The 13848-nt window shown below is 38.6% G+C and overlaps 1 protein-coding gene across 1 annotated transcript; it reads left to right on the top strand.

The window, feature by feature from the left end:
- The first annotated feature begins 9756 nt into the window (after positions 1-9756).
- Positions 9757-13404, top strand: LOC147641564 (PTI1-like tyrosine-protein kinase At3g15890). Its single transcript, XM_086789051.1, has 5 exons — positions 9757-9982; positions 10409-10490; positions 12061-12202; positions 12340-12602; positions 12693-13404. Exons 2-5 carry the CDS (start codon positions 10447-10449, stop codon positions 13360-13362), a joined length of 1119 nt encoding a protein of 372 aa, XP_086645177.1. The 5' UTR covers positions 9757-9982; positions 10409-10446; the 3' UTR covers positions 13363-13404.
- Positions 13405-13848: the final 444 nt, after the last annotated feature.

The following is a 13848-nucleotide window of genomic DNA, read 5'->3' on the forward strand; positions in this document are numbered from 1 at the left end:
AAGGAAGTTTTTCTGGGTTCGGTTTTGGAAAAACCGGCGGATTAGTCTTTTGTCCGGATATCCGTGGACGAGGCCCCAAGTGTGGGACCCTGGCCCGCACAAGAAAGGCTACTTCCGCTGCTAGCACCCTGAATCCGTTGCGCGGTGGAAACAGGGATCTCACAGTTGGTATCAGAGCGAATTGGCTAATAAAGATCAACTGAAAAGCCAAATATGTCAAAAATTTATCAAGTAGCACAAAAAGATTATAATTATGTGATATAATTCATACAAATTGATATTCAAACTAATTTCGTAAATTAGTAATTGGGTCTTCAAATGGAAGTACCGCAATTATATGGAACCCTGACTTGCTTGAGGCTTAGACATGAAAGTATTTACCTTATAATTCCAAGTATCATGACTAACCGTATATACCGAGGGTATAACTGCAGCTCTTTACCGGCAGTATATACGAGTAAATCTAAGACTTGAAATTATAATCATTAATGCTATCTAGTTGATGAATTCAAATATGGTTGATATGATTTTTAATTCTGTTTGGGAACTGATGAATTGATTTGGATTCTGATTGAAAAATGATGATCCCTGAAAATGGGTTGAAATGTAATAAGCTGAACGAAACCACAATGTGGATGATTGGGACAAGTCCCTGTAATGATAAATGATGAAAATGATTTCAACAAATCACTATGAGATTAGTGGATTGTGCTGTCAAATTGCTACTATTAATACTTGAGACGGTAGATTAAGTTAAGGGATGACAACTTAAGAACTTGCTTAACTAAAATTCCCGTGTGGTAGAGGAATGTTCAGAAGAAAATTTTTCGGTCTAATGGACCATTATCGTGTTAAAGATATGAATGATATGATCTGAATGAATTGTTATTTAATGATGAGTTCTATATAAGGGATATTTATCCCCATATTCTGTTGGGTTGACCGGAATATAAGGAACCCCAGAATAAATTGGATCTTAAGCAAAAGAGTTGTCCTCTACTTGCGAGATGAGGACATCTTGCACTTTTTAAGTGGGGTAGAATGTAAGATTCCTCCCCCAGCCTTAGAGGTATACAGGAGTAAGAATCTCCTTTTCTGATCTAATAATTATTCCTTCTCTAAATAAAAGAAAGATTCTGTTTAAAAAGGGAAGACACTTTCCCAGAATACCTTCTCAGGAGCCCACCTGTTTTAAGGATTCAGAACGATGAGTTCAGAAGTGAGAACCGATATTTTGGATGCCAAGGTTTTGGTCATCAGTTAAAAGACTGCCCGACTCCTACCATGATAAGGGCACAGGGAAATCTAGAACCCAAATTCAGAGACCAATTCCTTCATACAATCTAATCAGAGTCCGTCTCGCACAAGATTGCTTAACTCCATTAACCAGGTCCGAACCATTGATTAGGGTCGAGATGACCAGTCAAATGCTTGGCGACATAGAGCAACAAATGCAGGCAATTCATAAAGATATAAACGCTGCCCAGGATCGACAGAAATAATATACAGATAAGAAGAGGACAGTCAGAGAATTCAAAGAAGCAGATATGGTCTTCATTGAGTACGGACCAAAAGAAGTTCTTTAACTCTTGGGGAGTATAAGTAGTTATCCCCCAGATATTGTGGACCAAAGAAAGTAAGTGACTTAGCCTACGAACTTCTTTTATCTCCTCATCTCAAAGTTCTTAATGCCTTCTATAGAAATATGTGCCAAACCCAAATCATGGAAAGATGATAAAACTTCAGTGGCAAGATACCGCTGGCTTCTAGGTTACGCTAGCTCCTTCCTTTATATAAGTCGTAACTTTTACTTGTCGCTCACAGTAATCTTACTTCCATCGATCTCCTTTCTTTCTTAATCTCCTTCATGGCTTGGCAATAGGAATTAGTTTTATCCATGATGATTTCTCACCTTCAAGACGCAAGAGAGTCTGTGAAGAAGGATTTTATAGAACTGTATGAGCGCTCACTTTTTTCTCACCTGTGAACTTCTGTAGCTCAAACCAAATGGCGGACCTATCAAGACATAACTAGGGTAACACCGTGGGGTCAGCAGCACTTTCGTAACAATGTCCGCTTGGCCATGGTTATTGAAGCTTTGGGTTTGGGTCCCCGATACTACTGCGTCATGAGATCAAGGCATATTGGGTTTTCTGAGCGGGTCTTCTTACTGGCGTGTTTTCTTCCTCATCAGAAGATATGCCTTTACCCCGTTTTTGGCTTGCCTCTCAGAGGTCCTTTTGTTAGGTCACCTCATACCACTGAGATAGGTGCGACAATAACCAGCAGAATTATTCCCATAGATGAGTTACCTTATACGTGCGCAGCTTGTGAGTGCTACTTTTGTGACCATATGATGGACGGGCTTATGGAAGTGTAAAGAGTTCTATCTTTACTGTATATGTTCCAAGAATGAATAAAGTTGAAATCTTGTTCTTGTCTTGAATCTTGCTCTCTTTGAGACTTTTTTTTGGTGGTTAATCTTAATTAAATTTTTCTCTAAGTCTCATATTCGTGCATCTTGCGAAATTATCCCAAGTTTGCGAGATGAGGATATCTGGCGTTTTTCAAGTGGAAGAGAATGTAAGATTCCTCCCCAGCCTCTCAAAATGTCCAGCATATTTTCCTATAATCAATTCCCTCTTCAGAAATATAAGAGATCTTGTCTCTGCCTGTTTTGGCATAGAGAGAGAAAATATTCAGATTTTGAATATTTTTGGATAGAAAAATATCTCATCTTATTAAAATGAATTCCCCTGAAACAGAAATTCAGAAAGAATTTTCCAATGTGCAATTGGAATTAATTGGAAATGGGTATAAAGGACCTTAGCCTAAGGGTCTAGATTTTCAGAAATTTTAGATTATGGTCTAATTAAGGTTCCTTTGGGCCAATAGCATCAATCCATGTGTAGGGAGGAGATAAATCCAATTTGTAAAAGAAGATACCCAAGGTTTATTAGTAAAAAACTATGAGTAATATAAAAAATATGAGATATTTTGGGTATCCAAAAATGAGTAAATGCTCACATAAGATGAAGAGTTGACTATGTACAAGGTTTATTAGTAAGAAACTATGAGTAATATCAAAAATATGAGATATTTTGGGTATCCAAAAATGAGTAAATGCTCACATAAGATGAAGAGTTAAAAATGTACAAGGTTTATTAGTAAAAAACTATGAGTAATATCAAAAATATGAGATATTTTGGGTATCCAAAAATGAGTAAATGCTCACATAAGATGAAGAGTTGAAAATGTACAAGGTTTATTAGTAAAAAACTATGAGCAATATTAAAAATATGAGATATTTTGGGTATAATAATACCATTTTGACACATATGTAAGGAAGGGGAGTCCATTAAAGGAGGTGCATATTTCACATGCTTGAATGAGTTTTAAACTCAAAATTAATGTGATATTTTTATCTCTCCTCTCTCTTGAATCAAACCAAATCAAAATGGAACCAAACCGAATAAAAAAAGAACCAAACTAGATCCAAATCTAGTCCAAATTCAACCAAAGTGAATTTGAAAAATTCTAGAATTCAGTTAGCTTTGGTTAGAGCTTCCCTCTCCTATAAATAGAACATGAGTCCTTTGAAAAAAATAGAAGAATTTTACTATACTAGAGTTATGCTGAAATAATACTAATTTCTACTATTCTCTAAAATTCTCTCCAAATTGAAGAAATTGGAGCTTCCCTCTTTCTTCAATCCCCATTGGTGGCTCCATCAACATACTTAACCAATTGATTGGTTGGGGGCCTCTACCGTGAACAAAGAATCAAGCAATTTGTAAGGTAATTATTTAGTGAATTTTGATCATTTTCTATAATTTCTCAATGTTTCTCTCTTCTCAACCCCTCTCAAGCTTGAGAAGCTTAATTGGAATGGTTTTTGAATGCTATTGAAGTTAATTGATGAATGGTAGTGAAGAGTTACATAATTTGATGAATGTTGTTGAAGTTAATTGATTAATGATAGTTAAGAATTACATAAATTTTCATTTATGCTTAATTCTAATGGTTTTTATATAATTTCTCTCTCTCACTCAAGAAATGGTCATACTCATGACCCATTCTCAATCCAAATGAAGCTTTTCATAAAGCTTTTCCTCAATCCAAGATTAATCTATGCTTGAGGTCAAATTAATGGCTTTTTTCTATGCTTTTAGTTTATGTATTTCATGAATATTGATGATTCAACCCATTATTGGGTTAATGATCCAATTAGGGATCATTCTAATCATTTCCTTAATGATAAGCTTTATCCTTCAAAATAAATTGAGATTTATCAGTCATAGTAGCGGAGCTATGGCAAAATTTTTATAAAAATTACACATAAAATAATTTTATTCAAAGCATGAAAAGAGAACTTCCTACCATATTCTAGGAATTATCATCCTAGATAAATTGAAAGAATTTTATTGTAATCATGGAGAAATTGATTTTTATGTTATGCATAATTGATGATTATTTTATTGTAAAAGTGTTACTTTTATCATATTTGGATTTCATGCATAGAGGTATGCATAAAAGAATTATTATTTTAATATAAAAGTGTTTCTTTTATCATATTTGGATTTCATGCATAGAGGTATGCATAAAAGTTGATTATTTTATTATAAAAGTGTGACTTTTATCATATTTGGATTTCATGCATAGAGGTATGCATAAAAATTGATTATTTTATTAGAAAAGTGTGACTTTTATCATATTTTCAAGGATTTCATGCATAGAGGTATGCATAAAAGTTGATTATTTTATTGTAAAAGTATGACTTTTATCATATTTGGATTTCATGCATAGAGGTATGCATAAAAGTTGATTATTTTATTGTAAAAGTGTGACTTTTATCATATTTGGATTTCATGCATAGAGGTATGCATAAAAGTTGATTATTTTATTGTAAAAGTGTGACTTTTATCATATTTGGATTTCATGCATAGAGGTATGCATAAAAGTTGATTATTTTATTGTAAAAGTGTGACTTTTATCATATTGGATTTCATGTATAGAGGTATGCATAAAAGATATTCTTTTTATACTAAAAGTGTGATTTTCATCATAAATGGATTTTATGCATAACTTAGATGCATAAGAGAAATTCCTTTATTCTAAAAGTGTAATTCCTACCAAATTGAATTTATGCATAAGAAGATGCATAAAAGATTGATTTTTAAATTCAAAGTGTCATTCTCATCTACATTGAATTTATGCATAGGAAGATGCATAAAAGAATGGAATTTCAATTCAAAAGTGTTATTCTCATCCAAATTAAATTTATGCATAGGAAGATGCATAAAAGATAGATTTTTAATTCAAAAGTGTCAATTCTCATCTAAATTGAGTTTATGCATAGGAAGATGCATAAGAGATGGAATTTTAATTCAAAAGTGTCATTTTCATTTAAAATGAATTTATGCATAGGAAGATGCATAAAAGATTGATTTTTAAATGAGATGTGATAATATGTGATAAGATGCGTATGGGAAGTGATAGGATGTGAGAAGAGGTGTATGAGATTTGATAAGATGTGATAAGATGCGTATGGGAAGTGATAGGATATTATAAGAGGTGTATGAGATGTGAAAAGATGTGATAAGATGTGTATGAGATGTGATAGGATATGATAAGAGGTGTATGAGATGTGATAGAATGTGTTAAGATGAGTTAGGATGTGTTAAGATGTGTATGGGACGAGGTAGAGAGTGTATCTGATGGGATAAGATGTATATGGGATGTGTTAGGGCGAGAATGGATGTAGTATGGATGTATGGATGTAGATACGGATGTATGTATGTATGTGGATGTGGATGTATGAATGAGGATATAAAAATGGATGTATGTATGTAGATGTGGATGTATGGATGTGAATGTGAATGAAGATGTGGATGTGGATGTATGGATGTAGATTCGGATGTAGATGTATATATGTGAATGTGGATGTATGAATGAGGATGTGAAAATAGATGTATGCATGTAGATGCGTATGTATGAATGTGAAATTGGATGTATGTATAATGTGGATGTATGAATGAGGATGTGAAAATAGATGTATGCATGTAGATGCGTATGTATGAATGTGAAATTGGATGTATGATGTGGACGTACGAACATGGATATGTATGTAGAACAATGAATGTGAATGTGTATGTGAAATAATGTGTAGTCTATATGAGTGAATGGATGAGAATGAGTACACATTGAATGGAATAGGGAATAAGTAATGTGGTCCGAGAGTGGATAATGTGGAAAGACGAGAGTTCGTTATAGAAACTGTATTTTGTGACTGTTTGTAAATGACTGTTTTATGTCAAGAATGCTGGGGAAGCATTTTGACCGTCTTGAGGATTAAGGTCATGAAGACCGAACTGATAAAGTTGTAACTGCTGACGGAGAGTCAATGGAGGACGTCTCACGTAGCAAGGTCGATCGAGGTCTTGACCAGCCTCGGTTTGATTTAAATGGTGAGCTTCCGGTACAGTGGATGAGGGACCAAGGAAGCGGCCTGTGAGTGAAGCGCTAGGTCACCTGCGAAGGATCCTAGAGGGTGCTGACCATACGGTGCTCGGGCTCTGGGTCGCCGAAGATACCCACACGTGCGTTGTGGAAGATATTGGAACAAGGAGTAAGAGTTGTTTTTTTGAAACCGGGCATGGATCTGGTTGATTGACCTTGCTGGTCCTCAACGGATGAGTCCATGGCTCTTTTATATGGATCTGTGGGTTGATCTTGCTGATCTTCCACGGAGATTCCATTCTATTATATGAATATATTGCCGGTTACTATGAGCTAGGAACTATGGAAAAGGCCCCTGAGTGAACAGGTGGTGAGCGTTCTGGTTGCCAATGATGCCATAAGTACACCGATGAATGAATGACGAGAAATAAGGATTCAACCAGAGACTTTGAGGATTGTCATCAGTGACATAATGGTTTCATTAAAGGATTGTTTGAAAGTTAATTGATGCTGAGAAAAAGGCAATTTCATATTGGGTATGTAAGTGGCGTGACTAGTTTTATGTTTGTATGTACTTTCGACTAGGGGGTCTATGAACTCTTTTCCCTGGTACCCGGGACAAAACCTAACCAAATTCCTAATTGGATCCCATCACTACAGTGGTTGGGAGGTTGGCTAACCCATGGGACTGATGGGGTTAGGCTGGACTGATGGATCCGTAAATCAAGACTCAATTTCTGTTATTACGATAGATGAAGTAAATCCCGGACAGTAATTGTTCTATGGATAGGAATCAACGGCTGTGCCTCTTGATGGGGAACAAAGCGTTGATCCCAATGATCCAAGTGCAAGTTTCGTCCTTGATTGACCAAGTACCTTTAAAGGTGTAGTCGGATCAGTTTGATCAGTAATGGTCTTGACTACGTTAGAGTAAAAAGTTATCCTGGTGGAATCGCCCGTGCTTTCCGGATAAAGGAAGTTTTTCCGGGTTCGGTTTTGGAAAAACCAACGGATTAGTCTTTTGTCCGGATATCCGTGGACGAGGCCTCGAGTGTGGGACCCTGGCCCGCGCAAGAAAGGCTACTTCCGCTGCTAGTACCCCGAATCCGTTGCGCGGTGGAAACAGGGATCTCACAATTAGTATCTTGCGTAGTACTGATCGAGGGGAGGAGTATATGTCTAAGTAGTTTCATGTATACATGGTTGATAATGGGATAAAACACCAATATACTGTGCCCTACACACCTCAGCAAAAACGGTGTAGCTGAACGTAAAAATAGGTCTCTCATGGAGATGGCACATTGTATGGTCAAAAGTTAGAAGTTACCTCATGGTATCTGGTAGAAGCAGTCAGGTTTGTAACATATGTTTTGAATAGGTGTCCTACAAAGGCTTTGCATTCAATTACGCCTTTTGAAGCTTGGAATGATAGAAAGCCCTTTTGGAGCTCTTTTATGCATTTTTAGTTGTCTTGCTTATGTACTTGTGCCTGAGCAACTTCGCAGTAGGCTTGATGATGATAAGGCTGTTAAATGTATTTTTGTGGGATACAGCTCGGAAAGTAAGGGTTATCGTCTCTATCATTGTGCTACCAAGCAGATTCTTGTGACTAGAGATGCTGTATTTGTGGAAGATGCAATTCAGCCTTTGCTTTCATGTAAAAAACAACAAAATGTATATTCATAGGACATATTCGACACTCTCCTTTCATTGTTCAATGCAGGACGCACTGATTTAGAGCATTTTGATAATCCAAGGAATGCTGAAAATCAGCCCACATAGGTTACAAATCAGCATGTTTTTCAGCCCATAGATCAGCCTATTGATGAGGCAAGAAGGGAATGCTGAAAATCAGCCCACATAGGTTACAAATCAGCATGTTTTTCAGCCCATAGATCAGCCTATTGATGAGGCAAATGTGGATGATGTAGTTGTTGATGAGGAAAGAAGGGAAATTGTGGAGTCTAACGTATGCCAAAATGAATGGTGCAAACACTACGTGATAATAAATTGGCTACTCCTTTACCTAGCACAACACATGCCAGCTCTCATGCATCTCTTGTTGACGTATGTTATGCTCTTATTGCCAGTTTATGTGATGAAGAGGAACCTGTCTCCTTTGATGAAGCAAAGGAATCTGAAAAATTGAATGAGTGTTAATGATTCGATACTAAAAAATGATACATGGGATTTGGTAGACTTGCCTCTTGGCAAGAAGGCCATTGGTACAAAATGGGTTTACAAGCTCAAATGTAAATCGGATGGTAGTGTTGAGCGATACAAAGCTAGGCTTGTTGTAAAGGGTTATGCACAAGAGAAAGGCATTGATGATGGTGAAACCTTTGCACCCACATGTCGTATGACTACCATGCGGACTATCATTGCATTTGCAGCACATAAAGGTTGGAATGTACGCCAATTGGATATCAAAACTGCTTTCTTAAATGGAGATTTACATGAGGAGGTCTATGTATCTCAGCCTCGTGGTTTTGTTCAGAAAAGCCAGGAATCAAAAGTATGCAGCTGAAAGAAAGCTTTATATGGTCTTAAGCAAGCTCCCAAAGCATGGTATGAAAAGATACATGCATACTTGGGTACTATCATTATGTCACGGAGAGATACTTTGCAGGGGAAATTAGCTTGGCTTATGTGCCAATACAGGACAACTTTGTAGATTTGTTCACGAAGGCTCTCCCATGAGAGAAGTTTGAAGCTTTTCGCAAAGCTTTAAACTTGCTTCCTTTTGGGGACTAGTCTGGTCTCCCTATCACAGTCCAAAGAGCTTAGCACATCTCTGTACTTCTAGTGCCAGCAGAGCTGACCCCTTGTTCACATCATAACTTTTTACGGAAGATTTGTAGCCATATTTGGTAGTGATGTGTGTGTAACACACTAGGACCAGGCGAGGTACTTTTTTCCTCTTTAGGAGGTTTTTTCCCGTGCTAGTATACACCCATCTTTGGGGTATACTTATCTTCTTTGTACAGCGCACACATTCATTATCTATCTATCATCTCATTGTGTGCTCTCTTGAGCTTCTCCACTGTGTATTCCTGCAACCCGCGCAACCCTATTTCCAACACTTTACAGGGCATTTTACACTAATATCCCCGATCAATTAATGTATCTTATAACATTGTGTGAAATATGTGTATTTGTCAAAAGCAAGTTTTCTTCGATGAAGAAGCATTTGAAGGCCAAGGTAGAGTTGTTTGAAGGCCAAGGCAGGGTGGCAGGCCGCCACTTGAGGTATTGTGAATGTGATGGGTGTGTATATTAATTAAATGGCATGGGCCGAGGTTGATGGTGGCTTGAAGCAGAAGGGCTGTGCGCGCAAGGCGACAAACGATGCTTCCCGCGTGATGCTTTGATGCTTTGTTCTGGTGGGGGGCCGGGGCCCTTCCCCTCGTCAGCAAGCGCGATGAGACAAGAATTCGTCGCGCACGAATCGTCTAGGCTCAAGCAGGCGAAGTCAGCCCCCTTACTCTTTGTGCTTGTCTCGCACTGAAGCCAGGATTCCAAGGTAAACAGAAAACTAGGATTTTTATGGGGAAGTCGGGGTCGGAATCAGGATTTCTTTACAATCTAGGGCTCCACAGTAATGCAGGGTTTGATAGTAAACAAGGAAACCAGGGTCTCCTTTTCGTAAGCTAGGGTTTCACTGAGTGTCTTTGCAGATTAGGGTTTTATCTAGGGTCTTGCAGTGAAATCAGGGTTTCATTGTTTTCCTGCTTTATTTTCCATGATACATTGTGTGCTTGCTATGTCCAGTCTTTGAGAAATGAACCTTTACCTTTTCTTTCTCCCTTAAAGCCTGTACTTGTCTAGAATTTAGCTTCTTTTTTGCATCACGCGTTAATCTTATGTTCTCAATCTTATTCATCCATTTACATTTTTTGAAGCTCCAACAACTTGAATCCTTTAATTGAAATCGTACACTGCCAAATAGGAAACCTTTTGGGGCAATCTGATTGAGGTGGACAAGCCATGGCCTTCTTAGCAAAGTGGTGCTGTGCGGGAGTTGAAGGCAAGTAGGTAGCGCCTTCCAAATTTTGGCTTCACCACATCATTTTTTAAAGAAAGTTTTCAGTTTGGCCATTCATTGAAGTCAGATCTTTGGATTTTGTTCTCTTTGCGAAACATTTTGTGCAAAGGAGAAACCTTATGTGCTACTTTTATGTGAGCATCAGGTGAACTTTTGGTAAACAGTAGGGCTGAGAACTAGCAGCTTTAGAGTGGGACATTAATGTCCATAATTCAAAGATTGTCACTCTCAAGTTGTCTTTATGATGACGATTTTTCTGAAAGCGTATCATTGCGAGTAGTGGCCAACAGTTTATTCAGTGTTTTTTGTCAGAAGCAATTTAGATTATTGTAAAAATTGAGTGTCAACATGCGAAAGGCAGGTTGTGTGTATGCGTGTGCGAGTTTGCGTGTCACTGTGCACGCACACGTTCTTTAGTTCTAGCCGTTTTCATGGCTGAGTCTTCCCTTGACCTCGGGAGAAGTGATAGAAACTTAGTTCCATGGTTTATTTATGAAGATTTATCTACTGAGGTGACAAACCTCTATGCATGAACCTGCACCTACTCTTGGCACTGGTGACTTGCGTGGTGATGATGTACCATGGAGTCTATGCTATGCATGATGGAGTTGATTATTTGAAGCTTTTTACTTTGCTTTCTGCCATGTCAGCAGCCACATCAGTATGCCTTGCTGACACTGTTGACATCAGTAGATCTGAAGGAGTTTAAACCAAGGAGATGTTACACCACCTCTTGGATAGGGTGGGAGGTTGGGCCAACGACACAGCGAAGAGCCTGCCACACAGGAGGTTGATGTTTTTTGGGGGGGGGGTTCCAATTGGGTGTCAGGGTTTGAATGTCTGACCTTCGGGTGACACTTGTGGTCTCTTTAAACTGAAATTCAGGCCAATCAAACTTCACAAAGAAAAGATTGTGTTGTAATTGGTTTGTTGAAAGGTTTATATGTTGGTTCTTACTGGAGTTACCATCAAACAGCATGCAATTATCTGGTGGTTGAATAATCTTTACTGGGGTTCTGAATAGCATGTGCCTGTCCAGCCTAGAGCGAGTACTTCAGGCTTGGCTTGACTTGTTTAATGAGGCGTGTGCACCATGTGCTTGTGCACGCCTGTTCAGCCAAGAGTGATCACTCCGAGTTTGTTCAATGTGGTTGGCATTCTTAATGTGCGGAGGCAACATCACTTACAATTTCAACACTCCCTAAACAAGCTACTCTAATACAATGCTGTGTGTACGCCGTGTGCATTTGCATGCCTGTCTAAGCTGGAGTGAACACTCTAGCTTTGTTTAATGCGATTCACTCATGATGCAACATCAATTCTGAGCACTGATTTCAAATTTAGTATACAAGCTACGTTTCTGGAAACAGAGTCAAGCATCTTGATGAACTGAAGCTTTTTTTCCCTACTCATAGTGCAGCATCTCTAATCTCGGAATGTTTTCAAGTAGTGTTATTGCGCACTGGGCAACAGGTTGCCATAGAACTGCTCACAACTTTGCCTTGCCATTTGGGTTTTATCATGTTCAAGAAGTTTTTTTTTTGGGATTCCTGCAGTGTATCAGATGATAAACAAAGCTGGCGAATTTTCACATCTAAAGAAGTGCTTTCTGCCACACATAACTTCAGCGATGACAACAAGTTGGGTGAAGGTGGTTTTGGCAGCGTTTATTGGGGACAACTTCCGGGTGGCTCACAAGTATGTCAATGGGATGATTGTCAGGAAGTTGATATCTAAAATTGTTCCTGAAACCTTTCTTTTTCTTGACGAGATCTTGTGAATTGGAAGCATGTTTAAAGGTATATGCTATGTATGAGCCTAGCCGTCACCTGCAGATTGCAGTAAAGAGGCTGAAAGTATGGAGCTCAAAAGCAGAGATGGAGTTTGCCGTTGAAGTGGAGATACTGGGACGAGTTCGCCACAAAAATTTGCTGAGTTTACGGGGGTATTGTGCAGAAGGACAAGAACGTCTCATCATCTATGACTTCATGCCAAACTTGAGCCTTTTGTCTCATCTTCATGGACAGTTTGCGGCAGATGGGCATCTAGACTGGCAAAGAAGGATGCGTATTGCCCTTGGCTCTGCAGAAGGAATTGCGTATGTGCTTTCAGATTTATGGTTTATGGAAGTTAAAATAGCTGTATCCATGCTCTCTTAATGCTTCTACTAACATTTGTTGTGTTGCAGATATCTGCATCACTATGCAACTCCTCACATTATTCACAGGGATGTGAAGGCAAGCAATGTCTTGCTGGATTCCAATTTCGAGGCGCAGGTTGCAGATTTTGGATTTGCAAAGCTCATACCAGAGGGTGCCTCTCATGTGACAACCAGAGTGAAAGGCACATTGGGCTACCTCGCACCGGAGTATGCCTTGTGGGGGAAAGTCTCTGAGAGTTGTGATGTTTACAGTTTTGGCATCCTGCTTTTAGAGCTTATCAGCAGTAGGAAGCCAATCGAGAAGCTCGGATCGGGACAGAAGCGCACCATAGTGGAGTGGGCAGGACCATTAGTGTACGAAGGGAAACTGCATGAACTAGTAGACCCGAAGCTAAAAGGCAGGTTTGATGAAGCAGAGTTGAGGAGATTGGTGCACGCTGCAACTATGTGTGCTCAAAACAGCCCTGAGAAAAGACCAACAATGGTGGAAGTTGTTGAATTACTGAAAGGGGAAGGTAAATTTATCATGCCCTCATTAGAAAATGGTCAGGACGAGCATAGCATGACACTTGAGGCCGTGAAATATGGAGATAAGTTACTTGCAGAAGATGATGATGATATGAATGATAATCATTCTCCAACGCGGGGCACTCAGCACCATGGACAGAAAAAGCCCCATCCTAAACCGAGAATGTAAACAATGTTTGCAGCAATAACAATCTGATGCCTGGCGTTTTGATCATCGTGTTTGTTAAGAAGTATTGTTCAATTGTGCAATATGAAGTTTTAAGGGTCCCATATCATCCTTTTGTGCAATGCATCCAACCAGGTTCAAAACTTCTGATGAACCCTGGATGCATAGCTGGATCCCTATTTAGTGAATTATTCAATTATGCACCTGTTGTGTTTTCAGGCAGCTATCATCTATTCCCCTTTTGTACCTTTTAAGATAAATTTTGTATTGACACCCCTGTTTGTAGTGTTGGCTATCATTTGTTGCAAACAGGTATATGGTTTTTTCATATCAGTGTTTGCAATTTACTGATAGTGGCAGCATCCAAGTAATTTGTGCTTGGCTATGACCTGTTTTTAAACTATTCGTGCATGATAAAATTGCTGTCATGAAGAAATACAAGCCTGGTTTGAGGCGACGTTCAATTGCATTTGAGCAGCAGTTTTATGT

This window comes from Cibotium barometz, chromosome 1, assembly GCF_041138505.1.
Source record: "Cibotium barometz isolate CiBa-2024 chromosome 1, ASM4113850v1, whole genome shotgun sequence".
In the NCBI taxonomy this organism is placed as follows: domain Eukaryota; kingdom Viridiplantae; phylum Streptophyta; class Polypodiopsida; order Cyatheales; family Cibotiaceae; genus Cibotium; species Cibotium barometz.